Consider the following 18,824-nt stretch of genomic DNA (forward strand, 5'->3'; position numbering starts at 1 on the left):
GTAGATAAAATCACTTCGATTCAGTGGCCACAATGTGAACCCATGGAATCAGTTTAGAAACAAAATAATACCCCGGACCAAAAAAGGCCTGGGACGTATCGCATATCCTGCCTAGAGCCTCTTCTAACTAGAGTGGACCTGGATGGCTCAGGCTACGTGCAACCAAAGGGCTAGCCTCAGCGAGGTGAGGGTCAGCCAGGTGAGAACAAGGTGGAGAGAGCTGATGGAAAAGCTCCCGCAGCCTCTGGACTCATCAGCCTCTGGAGCTGCGGGAACCAGTAAGCCCTGCTGATGATGACCTGCAGGCTGTGGTGGTTTGTTTGTTTGTTTTGGCACATAGTGTTTTTAAATAGATAAAATGCTAGTGTTTACAGACTAAAAGACAACCCCAAATCAGAACCTGTGGCTTCAGGAGATGTGGTCCTTGGGGCCTGCCCCCACAGGATGTGCGTGGGTGGGAGCTGAGAAGTGCCTCTCCTTTAGACTGAACATGCTCTTCTAGTCTTGATCCGCCCTTGAGCCGTGACACATGCTTCCAATAACAAAACCTTCCTTTTGTGGCCCTGCCGGTGTGGCTCAGGGGTTGAGCGTCGACCCACTCACCAGAGGTCACTGGTTTGATTCCCAGTCAGAGCACATGCCTGGGGTGTTGTGGGCTCAGTCTCCAGCATGCAGGAGGCGGCTGATGGATGTTTCTGTCTCTCATTGATGTTTCTAGCTCTCTTCCCTCTCCCTTCCTCTCTCTAAAAAAGCAATAAAAACATATTTAAAATTTTTTAAATCTTTCTTTTGAGAAAATTGAGGTCATTTTGCTACTTAAGGTTATTTTGAATTTTTTAAATACAAATGTTATGAAACAAATGTCTGATGTCTTCTATGTTACTTTCATGGAGTCCCACCTCCAAGGCCCTAGAGTCTACTTTTCATGAAGTCTTAAAAAGACGAGCAGTACTGACTAGGGTCAAAGGAAGTGCCATTTAGCAATGATGTCCAGGAGATGAAAACCAGTTCAGCTTTGCAATCACTACAGTCATGTACTAATGATAATGAGCAGTTCCTTTAATTAAAGCCTCATATTTTATGTGACTCTTATTTCAGTATCTTCAGACCTCTATTGAAAATGAGCAGGATTTTATGACTTTGTTTTGCATTAGTGAAAGGAATTGCCCATTGCTATTATTAACATTAACAAAATGAGAATAATCTGATTTTGGATATTAACAGAGCAAAATGCAGGTCAGATGTGAATTTGCCCCTTCGATACCTCTTTCCCCATTTAAGAATATTTACTCTCTGGGTATCATCTAGGTATTACATACATGGAGGAAATGACTGAAGGTATTACATTCCGTGCAGTGCAAGTGTCTCCTTATCCACTGCCACATACTAAAAGGTGGAAAGGTGTGTAGTGATCATGCACATAGAATATAGAAGATGAACAGTTAAAGTCTAGATCTCATGAATGATTAGCCATTAATTTGAAGTCTTGCATTGTCTCATGTAACTTCTTATTTTCTAGCGTCGTCTGTGTTGGTGGAGACGGTTCTGCCAGCGAGGTAGCCCACGCGTTGCTCCTTCGAGCCCAGCAGAGTGCCGGCCTGGAAACAGACCGCATCCTGACCCCTGCCCGAGCCCAGCTGCCACTCGGTGTGATACCGGCAGGCAAGGGAGTGGCCACGGCTTTGCTAAATGGACCCTCTCCTTCTATCCTTCCACCCTCCCCTGTTTTACTTTCTAGACAGTGCGATATAGGGTTAAACACGTAGACTTTGAGTCTGAAAGACCCAACCTTGGCATCTTCACTAGCAAGAATGTGACGCTTGGACAAGTTATTTAATAGTTTTGAGCCTCATTTTTCTAATCCATAAAAGGGAGGTAACCCACATAATATTCACTTCAGTACAAGGCTATTGTAATATTAAATTAGGAGGTGTATGCAGAGAGTTGGATACATAGTGAACCATTCAATAAATGGGATTGTTGTTATTCTACCTTTCCATGTGAAGGTCTGATGATCACATGGTCCCAGATCATGAAATTTCAAAACAGGGCCTCTCCAGTCAAGTTGCCGATAACTTCATGTGAGGGCAAGTGTGGTAACCCCCCTAATCAGAGTATACACAGGTAACCTTGACAACACTGAGAGGATTTATTCCGACTGCTGTTTCTCCAACAGCTAGAACAGAATAGAACACGGCACAGCGAACACTCAACAATTAGGTTTATTAGGTGAATGAATGTAAGGATGATGTTCTAGAGCAGCCGTGGGCAAACTACAGCCCGCGGGCCGGATCCGGCCTGTTTGAAATGATTAAAACTGAAAAAAAAAAGACCGTACCCTTTTATGTAATGATGTTTACTTTGAATTTATATTAGTTCACACAAACACTCCATCCATGCTTTTGTTCCGGCCCTCCGGTCCAGTTTAAGAACCCATTGTGGCCCTCGAGTCAAAAAGTTTGCCCACCCCTGCTCTAGAGTAAGCAACATTTGAATTAGGCCTAAAAATGGGTTCGATAGGTCTGGCCTGAAAAAAATGAGAATGAGCTGGGTTTTTGCCTGCAAAAGTAAAAAACACCAAGGCAAAAACCCAGGAATGTTGAGGAATAGAAAATGGATCATTTGTTGGGTGATTACGGTATCACAATAGGCCCAAACTATGGTGGCTCCTGGATGCCACAGGAGGGCGGCAGGATGGTACTCCGTAAACAGGAGGAAACAATGGAAGGTTCAGAGCAAGGGAGCAACTTGCTGGGAGCCTGTTCTAGGAAGATTCCTGATCAGGGGAAGGGAGCAGGAGAACACGGGGGCGAGAGGCAGGGAGAACAGCCGGAGCCCACAGGACCCAGAAGGGAGGAGCCCACAGGGATCCAGAGGAGAGAAGCGCACAGGGATCCAGAAGGGAGGAGCGCACAGGGATCCAGAAGGGAGGAGCGCACAGGGATCCAGAAGGGAGGAGCGCACAGGGATCCAGAGGAGAGGAGCACACAGGGATCCAGAAGGGAGGAGCACACAGGGATCCAGAGGAGAGAAGCGCACAGGGATCCAGAAGGGAGGAGCACACAGGGATCCAGAAGGGAGGAGCGCACAGGGATCCAGAAGGGAGGAGCGCACAGGGACCCAGAAGGGAGGAGCGCACAGGGATCCAGAAGGGAGGAGCGCACAGGGATCCAGAAGGGAGGAGCGCACAGGGATCCAGAAGGGAGGAGCGCACAGGGATCCAGAAGGGAGGAGCGCACAGGGACCCAGAGAGAGGAAACATCTTTTGCGAGTTTATGATGTTATATGAGTCACTCCTTCAAAAATATTATTTAAACATACAATAGTGAAGGAAAGTGATTATTTCTTTTCATTTTTAAAAAAATCACACATTTCTCTAAAGAAAAGCAGAAAGAATTGTTCTTTCCTATGAAAACAGAAATAATGTACATGATTGAGAAAAATAAACCCATTTTGATAATCACATTCATTTAGTATAGATTTCAGTATATTCAGCATTAATTGACAAAGAACAAAAGATATTTAAATGTCCTTTTAGAGTATGAAGTCTGTTATACAAGCAAGAATTTAAAAGGCTTCTTGGATATACCCTGATAATGGTAAGCATATAGAGAAAAACCTGTGGTAGTCTTTAAGAAAAAGAGAACAAAACCTCAACTTAGAAAAAAAAAAAGATGCATTTGAGGCCAGCCACTTTGACCTTTTTGTGTCGCTTTAGTAGCTCTCTGTCTGGAATGGTGGAACTTTTCCGTGCAGAGGGGTTCTGCACAGGTCACTGTTTTTCTTCCTTGGTCCCGTCCCTCATGAGGTCACTCTTTGGCTCCTGAGAATCAGAAGTGGGAAGATGGGCCTCCCCACTGCTGTGCATTTGACAGAAAGTGAATCGTTGGTCAGAAAAATTGGTGGCTATGCTTATTTTTTAAAAAAATGTAAGTCAGATTTTGTAAAGGAGTAGCACCAAGTTCCATCATCACTCTTTTTAAGCATATCTGATTCTGAAAGCACTTTTTGTATACAGTGGCCATGTAGAAATGTCATCTAAATACTCATTGTTTAGAAGAGACAGCCCGTTTCCCAAACGCTGGTCATTGTCCGGGACTTGCAGCGTATGGATCCCATGTAACAGGAGGAGGAAGGCATGTTAGGACGTGTTTAATGTGAGGACTCTATGCCTACCCGGGGCTTTGGCAGTAGAAGAGCAGGAGCTAGGCAGGAAGTTTGCAAGCTGAACACAGAAGACCGTTTGCCTTTGAAGCCATTTGCCTCCTGGAGAGAGACACCCAGAGGGAGGGTGTTTAGTAAATGACTACACTGAGCCAACAGACTAAGCTGCTGAATTACGGTCAGACTCAGATGGATCAGATGTGGAGAAGCCTGTATTTGAACTGCTGGCCATTAGCAATGGTGTTTGTTGCTATGGGAACTGGTGCTAAGGAACTATTAGGGAGAGATTTGGATTAAAGGGTGTGCCTGTGTGAGGTGGGGGAGAGGATAGAGAAAAAAGCTTGAGAGGACATAAAAATAAAAAAAAGCAATCCAGTTGTAAAACAAGGCTCGATCCACATACTGATGGCTGCAAACCATATCTTCCTATAGAATTCACATAAATAAATTCATGCTTTCCAATTAATTTGAGGAAAATTAAGTATTGCCAAGGGACTGTTAATTTCTACGATATTTTGGGCATGGAACCAACGTGTAGGTGCAGCTTTCCTGAGAATTTTAGATATGCTTGACTAGGAAGTCATTACATCACATTTATCTGTTTAGATGTGGGAGACATTAACGGCCTTATGAATATTCATGGTGTCTGGTTAATTAAGTTAATTGTTCTGCAGAAGTGCTTGCACTTCCAAGGACAATTTTTTTTCCTTTTTTTCTTTTTGCCTCCTTGGCTTCTGCCTGGAGCTTCCATCAGTCATGCTCTACATGGACTCCTACGTCTGTCCTTACTCTGTAGCGGGCGCATTTTAACAGGTTTGGGGAGGTAGTGGTGAGTGAGCCGAGTTGCTGGTAACGTTAAGAAAAAGAACTTTTCAGGCTAATTAAAATGTTTACCTTGAAGTAGACCATTTATAGTTTTTCTGCGGATGCTAAAATCACATAGTTGCTATTTATCTGAGCAGCATGTTCTTTTAGCAGGTAGACATCTTTTCAGATGAGTCACATTTTGTGTCAGCTCACTGTCCTCTATCTTGTAGACTATCCAAATAAAAATATAGAGCAGTCTAGAGTTTTACAAGTTTGCACCCACTTTCCTCATGAACACCTCCCTCCCCGCCCCCATGGACTTTATTTATTTATTTATTTTTAATTTTTTAAAATCCTCACTCAAGGATATGTTGTTACTGATTTTAGAAAGAGAGGAAGGGAGAGGAAGAGGGAGAGAGGGAGAGAAACATCGATGTGAGAGAGAAACATCGATCAGTTGCCTCCCATACACACCCTGACCAGGGAACCAATACCCAACCTGGCTATGTGCCCTGATCAGGAATTGAACCTGTGACCTTTCAGTGTACAGGAGGATGCTACAACCAGCATCTGGCCAGGGCTATTTTTTAATTTTAAAAAATATTTTTTCAACTACAGTTCACATTCAGTATTATTTTGTATTAGTTCCAGGTGTACAGCATAGTGTAACCAATCGTATACTTTACAAAGTGTTCCCCCTGATATTTACATGCATAATTACTACAATATTATTTCTTTTTAATGTAGAGCCTAAAACACCATCTTAAGGATTAAGGTCCAGGTTAATTAGAGTAGAAGATGACAAATAATTTTCTGACTTCTGGTCATGCCTATCATCACTGCCAAGTTCTATGGAATTAAGGGAAAGTTGCAAAGTTGAAAAGCCTTAGAATCATAGAAATAAAAATAGTGATCTCTAGCATTCTAAAAACAGTTGTGCTTGGGCATGCTTAGCATACTTCAAACTCACAGGGAGTAAACAGGCTGTATTTTCTTGAGTCATGATATGTGTCATTCTCTATTGCACATGACAACAGTACATTATGCTTTTTAATAACCTTTCTAGAGGAATGCGTTTATGGCCATTCCTAATTAACCATGGTAATGGAGGAAATGTGTTTCATGGAGTACTGTAATCCATTGATAATCCTAAATATCTCCCTCTAATTATGTGGCCTCCTCCAAAATCTTCACCATAAATCTGACTGGGAAGCAAAATAGACTGATCTATTCCCTCCCTTCCCCGCCCCCAGTCCAGATTCATTAGAGATTAGATGGCCAAAAGGCAGGCTGTGAGGGTCACAGGATTGTTAAAAAGGACTCCTGGGTAGAGGTCCACTGAGTAACAGGTTTCTGGACCACTTGTTCTCAAACCTTAGGGGGCATACAAATCAACTCTAGAACTTGCCAAAACAGGGACACCTCCCTGGGTCTCACTCCCAGACATTCCACTTCCATGGTTTGTAGGTGGAACCCAGAAGTTTGCCTTTTTAAGAAGCTCCCAAGTAGTGCTGCTGAAGCTGCTCCCTGGACCATGCCATCTAGGAGTGCCTGTCCAGGTTAATGTGTACGCACGTTACCCGAGGGTCCTGTACAACGCAGACGCCGGCTTGGTCAGTCTGGAGTAGGGCCTGAGAGTGGATCTTACTAAGCACCCTGGTATTGTCAGTTGCTGCTGGACCCTGGGCCATATTCTGAGTAACGAGGGTCACAGCATAACTTGCCTTTTCCTCAAGCAATTGGAGCCAGTCTACCAGTTGGTTAAGGTGGAGTGCTCTTTGCATTGGTGTTACTAGAGGTCTGGAAATCATTAATGATTAGATAGATCCCTAATGATGATTATTATTTTAATGATGGTCTGTTACCTCAGCTTTTCCAACTGAGCAACCCAAGCACACATAAATTCAAAGTGACGCAAATTGGAGAGATTAACAGGGGACCACACAGGAATATTTCTGATTCACAAATCCAGGGACAAACCTTTGCCTTGAAAGCCGCAGAACATAGCACATCCATGTTTCCACAGCCCTCGGCTGTTACAGGATTTCTTTCTCATATTCTTTAATTAAAGAAAAATTGTAGCTTCTTAATTTAAAATGATTTTTGCCTTGTGGGAATGGCAGGGACTAGCTGGTATTTTCCCCTTCAAAAGCAGACCTTTACCCCAGGATCTCAGAGCCATAAATGCTCTAGGGGCCTGACTTGAGAGAGCTCTTTCCCTGAAGGTAAGAAAAATTCATGTGGATTTTAAATTATCTTAATGATTATGAAAATCAGAAATCTATAATTTCTCAATCCAGATTTTCATACCATGGCAAATACCATGGAATTAAACATTTTCTTCATCTAGGATACCATTTGTCAGACAAAGGAGAATCCCTGTTTGGGTGAGAGCTTATCTCTGAGATTCATCAAATGTATTTACAGCATGCCCTTTGGACTTCGTAGTGATTGTGTGTGCTTTTCTTCGCTGCTGTTGGGACTTTTATTTTTTATATATTTATGCATTTGTCTCTGCTCTCCAGAAACACCCTTTTGCTGTTGGTGCTCCTTTTGGTGTAGAAGTTAGAAGCCCATTTGTTAAAGCTGGATGGAGTAGACTTTGATATAGCTAGTAGTTTTGGGTAGAAAATAGACATTCATGATGGAAAAAGCTGTAAGTAAGGAGACACTATAAATGATTTTCTAATCTTTAAGTTGTTTGAAGATTAAAGAATCATTCAGGAACCATTTGATGTGCATCTGAGCTGTGAATGGAAACAAATTTCCATTTATCATCTGAATATTACATAATGACATCTGCACAAAGAGCAAGTGGTTGATTTGTAACCTAGGCTACATTGACTGTCCATGTTTTAAAATTGATTTGGCAGGCTCTACCAACGTACTGGCACATTCTCTCCATGGGATCCCTCACGTGGTAACTGCAACTTTGCACATTATAATGGGTAAGAATTATTTCAAAGGAGTGAGGTTTATAAGCAAGGTTCTATATTACTATAAGGGAGGTTATTTTATTCCTGTCAGACTTGCCTGAGGAAGACAGGCTCTTTGTCTCTTAAAGCAGAGAAATGTTGAATTAAAACCCAAAGGTCAATTAGGCAACACTTCTCTGGAGTGCCTATCTTTTCAGAATACAGATGCTATAAAGAGCAGTAAGTAAAGTTTGCAATAATAGTGATAGAAAAAATACATTGTAATGATGTGTAAGACCATGATTTTATAAACCAGGTCAAGAAAATCCATGCACACTATTCCAGTATATCAGATACTATTGCTGGACTGTACCAAGACTCTAGGGCTAGGATTATGTTATTGAAAGAAAGAAAAAAAAGTACATGATAACACTGTTCAGCCACTGTACATCCACTCGACCTTTTATTATCCCAATTGATGGAAAACATATACACTCAGATAAATGCCATGCAAAACTGCTGCTAAATCTGTTTACTTTTCACACATCCTAACCATGCTTTATATGAAATAGCTATAAGCTGCAAAATCTACTGCTTCGTGTTTCTTTCCTTAGAACCTGAAAAAGATTCAAATGGCAATTCCAATAGTTGTACGTAAAGATGGAGAGAAAGCAAAGATATTCATCATGGTATAAAGTAGCTTGAGATCTGAAAGTAAATAAATGTGCTCTTCTGTGTTTGCCATTTTGACAACTGGCACTCTTGCACAGTTGAGTAATACTTAATATAATATTCAAGGGCACATACAACCGGTCGATGTCTGCACCTTCAGCACCACTGGCAAGCTTCTTCGCTTCGGGTTCTCGGCCATGTTTGGCTTTGGTGGGAGGACTTTGGCTCTGGCAGAAAAACATCGATGGATGTCCCCTACCCAACGGAGGGATTTTGCTGTAATTAAGGCACTGGCAAAACTTAAGTAAGTCTTTTTTTTCTTAAACCAAGAATCTTTTATCTCAGAATCAGTGAGTGTTAATAACAAATGTCATTGTATTTTAGGCCAGAGGACTGTGAAATATCATTTTTACCATTTAACAGCTCTCCAGATTTACAGGAAAGGTAGGTAGAAAGCTCAAAGCAACATCTACATCTGTATCTTTCTTTAAAGCATAAAATAGTTTGATATAAACAGTTGGTTAGATTGTGATCTTTGGTTGCTTTTCTACCATACTAATGAATAATACAGACTCATGGAGTCTTACAGATTCTAGTAGGCCATGTAGTCTGGTTTCTGTCTCCAGATACAACCATTAATTCATTCCATCCATCCACCCAACAGCTGTTTATTGAGTGCCTAATATATTCCAAGCACGTTGGATACGTGAGCCAAAAAAATAGACAAATAAACAAAACCGATAGTTTTTGTCGTCATGAGAGTTTGTTGGGTGTGGAGTACAAATATTAATCAAAGTCACACAAAGGAAGTGCTGTAGTCTTTTAAAAAATGAAAATCATTTTTACTGGTGATGCTACCTAGAAATGAATCAATGGAATATAATTTCGTAATGGAATTATTCATATATTTTTACTTACTGTCTAATATAAGAAAACATTTAATATATATAATGTAGGAGTCTGTAATTTTCTCATATTTAATAGATGTTATTTTTGTCATTATTTTCCCCTTTGTTTTCTTATTTTTAGGAGGGCACAGGGATCTCCCAAATCTGGTGAGTCTAGAAGTATCTCCTTGAGAACTGACCCAGGTTCTAGTGCCATTTGGCTGTGGTGAGGGAAGGTAACTGTCACTTTCCCATCTTTAGACGGCAGTGATCAGTGGCGAATGATCCAGGGTCAGTTCTTGAATGTCAGCATTATGGCAATTCCTTGCCTGTGTTCAGTGGCACCTAGAGGCCTGGCACCTGATACCAGGTTAGTAAGTGTTTTTATTGAATCATTAATACTTTCCTATAAACCAAAATTTTCTTTCAGAATACCTGCCCCTCCTTGCCCCAAAACTTGGCTAGCTAGGATATTATGAAGAGGTATTCTGTCCTTGACTGTTTAATATCAGAGATTTTCAGGAATTTGTCCTCAGAGGAGGTTCAGAACAGCTGTTAAACTGGAAAAAATGATCATGATCAGACAGTTACTTTGATTTTTTAAATATCTCTGAGGGTAAAATATTCCTTGGGTTTTATTGACATGATTCTATTATGTTATTTTATGTCACTTTGCTTGCTTTATTTATTTAGGTTTATTTACTGGTTGTTAAGAATATTATATTTAATTCTGGTTTCCAATTTTAGTGCAGACACAAATACCCGTAGCATGAAAAGCATGTATTTGTGTATATTTGATACCTTTAATCAAAAGAAACATTTTTGTTACACTTAATGTGAATAATGGTACATATGAATAAAAATCTACCCACATTTTATATAAAATACCATGAGACATTTTATATATTGTTTCATCCATAAGATATAGATATTCCATCTCTTACACATTCTTTTCAGTGGTTGTCCATTATTGGTTTGAAAATTTCTCTCCCTTTTCCTTAGAGCATAGAAGAAAAGATCATGAATGTTGTATAATGTAGTCAAATCTAGATTTTCCCTGTAGGTGGAATAAAAGAATGACTAATGTACTTTGGCAATCTATAACATTATTGTAATGATTAGTTTCAACTTCCCTCCAAAATATTTAACTAGAATGATTATGAGTAAAAATTAAGCACATTAAAAAATACTGTTTCAGTGTTGTTTATTTTCAGTTGGGAAGAGATGGCATGACAAGTCGAAGCATTGAGCTCTGAGAATTAAGAGCTCTGGTTCTGTGATCATTTTTTCTTTGTGTGCCTCTGAACAATCACTTAAGCTTGGGCTCTTCTTTTCCTTCTACATAAACTGAGTGAATGATGGATAATCTCCAATGTTCCATATAGCTCTAACCTGAGCATCCATAGATTTAAAGAGCTCTTTTTTGTTGTTGTTATTCTTGGAATAACTTTGTATTTCCACTGAAATTGAGCTAGAAGTCATTCACATGTATTTCTGCAAATGACCTTCTAAAGCTACATACATTTGTGAGTGGCTTTTTTGGCACTGAATCACACATGCTAAATTTACAGTCTCTTTTATATTGAACCAAACAGCTATGCAAGATTAAAATGCTCGGTCATTTAACCGAACATGTGTGGCAGCATTTGTTCATTTCGTGTCATCCACCCAAGGGCCAGTTTGATTTAGTTTCCTGTGTCACTTAGACCTGCCCATAAATAAATATTTAAATCAACGTTAGATTTTAGAAAGTGTTGAGCTGTTTGTTATACCACTGGTACTATAGTAACTATTTTATAATACATCTTTAAAAAGCATGTAGAATCCTTAAGTAAATACATTGGATTTTAAATTACATCTTGATATATGGATAGGGTGCATAATGGTTCATTTTATAAAAAGCCCCGAACTGAAGAGCTTGCTGAGAAGAAGGCAATTGTTTAATAAAAGCATTTTTGAAAGGCTGTGTCATTTAAAAAATAACAGCAAAATATGATTTAAGAATTTTAAATAAGTTTAATATGATGATGATTTATCTCTCTTGCCTAAAACTTCTAGTAAACGTTATATATTTTAGAAGTATTGATATAGAGTCAATTCTGCAGGCCGACGCTCTATCCACTGGGCCAAACCAGTGAGGGCTAGAGTCAATTCTGATGTAGTCTCTTAATAAACTTAATGTCAAATACAAATATTTAATTTCAGATTAAATAATGGAAGTATGGCTCTTATAATTGCACGGAACACTTCTCGACCGGAATTTATAAAACACCTGAAAAGATATGCCAGTGTTAAAAATCAGGTATAGTAAATTCTTTTTGTTACTTATATGAAAGTTATTAAGCACGGATAGTGATATGTTGCAAGAGTTGACATCAAGTCTTGCCTCATAAGAAGGCTTTATTTTCTTCCGAATACATTAATTTTTTTTCAACCTGTACTTCCTCCAAATTTTAAAAAACATCCACCAGTACTAATATAGAGTGGCCTTTTTTTGAGCTATGGCTTGGTGGTTATATATTTGTGTCTTGTTGGCTTGTTTGGGTTTTTGTGCAAAAAGAAAATAGAAAATTTAATGTTATATTGAAATGATGAAGTAAATTAAGGTTAAAATTACATACTAGGGGTGCTTTTCAGAATGAGAAGTAGTGAACCATCTTTAGGTTGAACGGAATGTTCGCATACATTAGCAATGGTAGGGCATATTGAAAACCCTCATTTGTGGTGTGACTCATCCTACCTACCCATCTCTGTGTACAGGCCATGGAAGGTAAAAATTCCATTTCAGGTTCTTTCGACTCCATCCTATATCTGGACAGTTTCTACTGCCCATGCATTTCTACATTCACATTGGCCATCATTTTGGGGAGGGAGTTTAAAACTCCCTTAATGCTAGAGTTTCCCCAGGGATTTGTTGGTAGCCTCCTTGTCTTCTCATGACACCTCCTCCTGGGTGATCACATGGCCCCCTGTTTTGAACTATCTGAGTGTTGCCCACTTTCAAGAGTTCTGTCTTCTCTTCTGACCTGCAGGACCACTGTGGTTTCCTCTGTGCTGTGGTTATAAAACTCACAGGCATCTTGTGTCCATAGCTGACCTTATTGTCTTTTCCCCTAAAGGTGCTCCTTCCATGGTCCCCGACACAGGTCAATGGCATCACTCCACTTATCCTGGAGTTACTCTGACTCCTCTGTCTTCCTCATTCCTCACAACCCACCCCCCAAGCAGGTCTGTTTGTTCCCCTCTTAAATGTTTCTGAAATTGCTCCTTCTCCTTACTTCAAAACTCATGCCTTCTTGCTTCTAATAGCCTTCTTTCTGGTCTTCCTTTTCCCTGGTCTTGTCTGTCTTCCAAACTTCCTTCTAAGGGGCTTTTTCTAAAACACACTTCTGATTTCTCTTCTGCTTAATTCCACAATGCCTTTCTCATTGTCATCAGGCTAACATCGAATTTCCCCAGCATGTGCATGACCCTTTGTATTCTGGCCCTTGCCCACTGAAGCCTCTCCTCTTTACCATCCTCTCCCAGAATTCCTGTTTTTGTCATTGTATCAGTTTGCTAGAGCAGCCATACGAATATTACAGCCTGGGAGACTTAAGCACAGAAACTCATTTCTTCACAATTCTGAATGGGAGGAGCCCCAGAAGGTGGGTGTCTCCTGAGGCCCCTCTTGGCTTGCAGAGGGCTGCCTTCGGGCTGCGTCCGCAATGGTCTGTCCTGTGTGTGTGCACATCCCTGGTATCTCTCTGGGTCCCAGTTTCCTTTTCTTACAAGGACACCAGTCCTGCTGGGTTAGTGCCCATCCCAATGACCTCATCTTAACTGATTACATCTGCAGAGACCCTATTTCTGAAGATGACATTCACAGGTAGTAGAGTTAGGACTTCTAGATACCTTTATGAGGGGCACAGGTTAGCCTATAATAGCCAGTTATTAATGACTCATTTCAAACTCATTTTTTACAATGAATGACTAGGTAGACAGTGAATGATTAAGGAGAAATTTTTACAAGTGCGCAGTATGAAGGATGTCTGCAAGGCTGTATCCTGAGAGGGGAAACCTGATGCAGAGCCTTAAGCATTTTCAGAGAGCTGCTTGGGGCCCTCTGATCAGAACAGCCGATGCCACCGTATCACCCCAGTGTAATCCACTGAAACCCAGTGTGTGATACAGTATGAACTGGGAGATCTACTGGACTGTGTGTTCTACTATGTAAAATAAGGGTGTTTGGAAAATTTCAGTTTTCTGTCAACTTTTAAGTTTCTCTGCTTCATTGAGGTTTATATGCGGAAGGAGGAAGAGAGAACATGTAGATCGGTTCTCAACCTGTGGGTCGCGGCCATCGGAAAACACATATAGCATATCAGATATTTACATTACTATTCATAACAGTAGCAAAATTACAGTTATGAAGTAGCAAGGAAAATAATTTTATGGTTGGGGGTCACCACAACATGAGGAACTGTATTAAAGGGTCCCGGCATTAGGAAGGTTGAGAACCACATTGTAGATAATATGAAGAATAAGCCTCATGTCATTTATCTGAAAACTAAAATAAATGAGTAGTTACTCTGCATTTCTGCTAGAGTAAGTAGGTTATTTTTTCACTAGTTTCCTTAAGCAAACAAGAAAAATTGAAATTTGAAGTTTAATTTAGTCCAGTGGTTCTCAACCTTCTGGCCCTTTAAGTACAGTTCCTCATGTGGTGACCCAACCATAAAACTATTTTCGTTGCTACATCATAACTGTAATGTTGCTACTGTTATGAATCGTAATGTAAATATCTGATATGCAGGATGGTCTTAGGCGACCCCTGTGAAAGGGTTGTTCGATCGCCAAAGGGGTCTCGACCCACAGGTTGAGAACTGCTGCTTTACACTATTCTAAACAATTATCTTGCAACTTGTGGTCACCTTTAAAGTGGGTTCATGAAGCAGGCAAACACCTGTGAAACATTCGATTGAATTTTTTTTTTTGCCTTCATGAGTTTAGGCCTAGGTTCTTCTTAATTAAATTCCAAGTGTGAAACTTACACTAGACCTCGCTTTATATCAGCTAAACTAGGTGACAAGTTACTAATCAAGTCAGTGGATTATATAAATCTTCTGTATCAACAGACCAGTATTAAAGATTGTCTTTGGAAATTCTACGACATCATTACTGTATACAATTTCATAGAGATTTCCTGTTTTGTCATCCAACAAGTTTGGCCAGCTGCTAGATCTAAATGAGGTGGAAAGCTTCAGAAGAAGGGTTCCTTCTTCCAGAGAAACTGGGGAACCCTGGTTATAATTCGTTTCAAAGCATGCATGCTTATATTTACTTGCAAGAGAGCATGGTGAACTTTCTTAATGTGCACTAGCAGCTAGGGATAACGGAAGCACCCTGATTATTTGCATTTTTTAAATTGTTGACAGTGTTACAGATGTCTCCCATTTTCTCCCTTTTGCCCCATCTCAGACCTTCACCATGCTATTGTCTGTGTCCATTGGTATGCATATATGTTCTTTGGTTAATCTCTTCCTGTCCCCTCCCACCCTCTCTGCTCCCGAGATCTGTTATTCTATTCCATGCATCCATACTTCTGGACCTATTTTGTTCGTTAGATTCTATATATGAGTGAGATCATGTGATATTTGTCTTTCTCTAACTGGCTTAGTTTGCTTAGCATAATACTCTCCAGGTCCATCCATGCTGTTGCAAAGGGTAAGAGCTTCTTTTTTTTTTTTTTTTTTTAATTTTTTTTTTAAATTTTTTTTTTTTTTTTCGCTTAAAGTATTACAAAGGGTATTACATAAGTGTCCTTTTTTCCCCCCCGCCCTTGACAAACCCCTACCCTCCCTTACCCCCCAGTGTCTTATGTCCATTAGTTATGCTTATATGCATGCATACAAGTCCTTCGGTTGATCTCTTACTCCCCTCCCTCCTGCCCCCCAACTCTCTCTGGCCTTCCCACTGCAGTTTGACAATCAGTTTGAGGCAGCTCTGCCTCTGTATCTATTATTGTTCAAAAGTTTGTAATGGTCTTTATTATCCATGAATGAGTGAGATCATGTGGTATTTTTCCTTCATTGACTGGCTTGTTTCACTTAGCATAATGCTCTCCAGTTCCATCCATGATGTTGCAAATGGTAGGAGTTCCTTCTTTTTAACAGCAGCATAGTATTCCATCGTGTAGATGTACCACTGTTTTCTAATCCATTCATCTACTGATGAGCACTTAGGCTGTTTCCAGATCTTAGCTATGGTGAATTGTGCTGCTATGAACATCTGGGTGCATATATCCTTTCTGATTGGTGTTTCTGGTTTCTTGGGATATATTCCTAGAAGTGGGATCACAGGGTCAAATGGGAGTTCCATTTCCAATTTTTTGAGGAACCTCCATACTGCCTTCCATAGTGGCTGCACCAGTCTGCATTCCCACCAGCAGTGCACAAGTGTTCCTTTTTCTCCACATCCTCTCCAGCACTTGTCGTTTGTTGATTTGTTGATGATGGCCATTCTGACAGGTGTGAGATGGTACCTCATTGTTGTTTTGATTTGCATCTCTTGGATGATTAGTGACTTTGAGCATGTTTTCATATGTCTCTTGGCTTTCTGAATGTCCTCTTTTGAAAGGTGTCTATTTAGATCCTTTGCCCATTTTTTGATTGGATTGTTTATCTTCTTTTTGTTAAGTTGTATGAGTTCCCTATAAATTTTGGAGATTAAGCCCTTATCAGATATGACGTTGGCAAATATGTTTTCCCACGAGGTGGGTTTTCTTGTTGTTTTGTTGATGGTTTCTTTTGCTGTGCAGAAGCTTTTTATTTTGATGTAGTCCCATTTGTTCAGTTTCTCTTTAGTTTCAACTGCCCTAGGAGCTGTATCAGTGAAGAAATTGTTTTGGCATATGTCTGAGATTTTGTTGCCTTTGTATTCTTCTAGAATTTTTATGGTTTCCTGTCGTACATTTAAGTCCTTTATCCATTTTGAGTTTATTCTTGTGTATGGTGTAAGTTGGTGCTCTAGTTTCATTTTCTTGCATATGTCTGTCCAATTTTCCCAACACCATTTATTGAAGAGACTATCTTGGCTCCATTGTATGTTCATGCCTCCTTTGTCAAAAATTAATTGAGCATATTGGTTCGGGCTAATTTCTGGACTCTCTATTCTATTCCACTGATCTATATGTCTGTTCTTGTGCCAGTACCAGGCAGTTTTGAGAACAGTGGCTTTGTAATACAGCTTGATATCTGGCATTGAGATCCCACCTACTTTGTTCTTTCTCAGGATCGTTGCAGCTATTCGGGGTCTTTTTTTATTCCAGATGAATTTTTGGAGAGTTCGTTCTAGATCTTTGAAGAAGGCCATTGGTATTTTAATGGGAAGTGCGTTGAATGTATAGATTGCTTTGGGTAGTATGGACATTTTAATGATGTTGATTCTACCAATCCAAGAACATGGTATGTTCTTCCATCTGTTTATGTCTTCCTCTATCTCTTTTTTCAACGTCCTGTAGTTTTCTGAGTAGAGGTCTTTAACCTCTTTAGTTAAGTTTATTCCTAGGTATCTTAATTTTTTTGGTGCGATGGTAAATGGGATTGTTTTTCTGATCTCCCTTTCTGAAAGTTCACTATTGGTGTATAGAAATGCCTCAGATTTCTTGGGGTTAATTTTGTATCCTGCTACATTGCCAAATTCATGTATTAAGTCTAGTAGCTTTTTGATGGAGTCTCTAGGGTTTTGTATGTATAATATCATGTCATCTGCAAATAAGGACAGTTTTACTTCCTCTTTTCCAATTTGGATGCCTTTTATTTCTTCTTCTTGCCTAATTGCAATGGCTAATACTTCCAGTACTATGTTGAACAGGAGTGGTGAGAGTGGGCATCCCTGTCTTGTTCCTGTTCTTAGGGGAAATGGTGTTAGTTTTTGTCCATTGAGTATGATGTTGGCTGTGGGCCTGTCATATATGGCTTTTATTATGTTGAGGTATGATCCTTCTATTCCCACCTTTCTGAGAGTTTTTATCAAAAATGGGTGTTGGATTTTGTCGAATGCTTTTTCTGCATCAATTGATATGACCATGTGGTTTTTTTCTTTCAATTTGTTTATGTGATGTATCACATTTATTGATTTACGGATGTTGTACCATCCTTGCATCTCTGGGATAAATCCTACTTGGTCATGGTGTATGATCCTTCTGATGTACTGCTGGATCCGATTTGCTAAGATTTTGTTGAGGATTTTGGCATCTATGTTCATGAGGGATATTGGCCTGTAATTCTCTTTCATTGTGATGTCTTTACCTGGTTTTGGTATTAGGGTGATGCTGGCTTCACAGAATGAGCTTGGAAGCGTTCCTTCCTCTTGAATTTTTTGTAGTAGTCTGAGGAGGGTAGGTTTTAGTTCTTCCTTGAATGTTTGGTAGAACTCCCCTGTGAAGCCGTCTGGCCCTGGGCTTTTGTTTGCTGGAAGCTTTCTGATGACTGCTTCAATTTCTTCCATAGTTATTGGCCTATTGAGGTTTTTAGATTCTTCCTGATTGAGTTTTGGAATGTTGTATTTTTCTAGGAATTTGTCCATTTCCTCCAGGTTGTCTAGTTTGTTGGAGTAGAGTTGCCCGTAGTATTGTTTAACAATCATTTGTATTTCTGTGGGGTCTGTTGTTATTTCGCCTCTATCATTTCTGATTTGGTTTATTTGGGACCTCTCTCTTTGCTTCTTGGTGAGCCTGGCTAGGGGTTTGTCAATCTTGTTTATCCTTTCAAAGAACCAGCTCTTGGTTTCATTGATTTTCTGTATTGTTTTTTTGGTCTCTATTTCATTGATTTCTGCTCTAATCTTTATTATCTCCTTCCTTCTGCTCACTCTGGGGTTTTCTTGTTGCTCTCTTTCTAATTCTTTGAGTTGTAGAGTTAGATGATTGACTACCATTTTTTCTTGTTTTTTGAGATAGGCCTGTAGAGCTATAAACTTTCCTCTCAGGACTGCTTTCATTGTGTCCCAGAGGTTTTGGATTGTTGTGTTTTCATTGTCATTAGTGTCCAGGATGTTTTTAATTTCTTCTTTGATGTCATCGGTAACCCAATCAATATTTAATAACATGCTATTCAGCTTCCAAGTGTTTGAGTATTTTGGGTTGTTTTTATTGTAGTTTATTTCTAACATTATGCCATCGTGGTCTGCGAAGAAGCTTTTTATGATTTCAATCTTCTTGAATTTGTGGAGACTTTGCTTGTGACCCAATATGTGGTCTATTTTTGAATATGTCCCATGAGCACCTGAGAGGAATGTATATTCCGCAGCTGTGGGGTGAAGTGTTCTGAAGATGTCAATTAAGTCCATCTGATCTAGTGAGTCATTTAGGATTGCTGTTTCTTTGCTGAGTTTTTGT

The 18,824-nt window shown here is 39.8% G+C and overlaps 1 protein-coding gene across 3 annotated transcripts in view; it reads left to right on the forward strand.

The window, feature by feature from the left end:
* The window catches only part of CERKL (CERK like autophagy regulator), a 99,277-nt gene that overhangs the window by 71,790 nt on the left and 8,663 nt on the right, over positions 1-18,824 (forward strand). For all 3 annotated transcript variants that reach the window (XR_011472417.1, XM_070422642.1, XM_070422643.1), the window contains exons 5-11: positions 1,520-1,647; positions 7,845-7,919; positions 8,685-8,862; positions 8,943-9,002; positions 9,588-9,613; positions 9,707-9,815; positions 11,651-11,747. Coding sequence is in view for 2 of the 3 variants with exons in the window: in XM_070422642.1 (XP_070278743.1) it covers positions 1,520-1,647; positions 7,845-7,919; positions 8,685-8,862; positions 8,943-9,002; positions 9,588-9,613; positions 9,707-9,815; positions 11,651-11,747 (673 nt within the window). In the remaining variant the exon portion in view is untranslated. The remainder of the gene's footprint in view (positions 1-1,519; positions 1,648-7,844; positions 7,920-8,684; positions 8,863-8,942; positions 9,003-9,587; positions 9,614-9,706; positions 9,816-11,650; positions 11,748-18,824) is intronic.

The sequence above is a fragment of the Myotis yumanensis genome, unplaced genomic scaffold (genome assembly GCF_028538775.1).
Source record: "Myotis yumanensis isolate MYYU_CA2020_CCGP unplaced genomic scaffold, mMyoYum1.0.hap1 SCAF_8, whole genome shotgun sequence".
NCBI classification, from domain to species: domain Eukaryota; kingdom Metazoa; phylum Chordata; class Mammalia; order Chiroptera; family Vespertilionidae; genus Myotis; species Myotis yumanensis.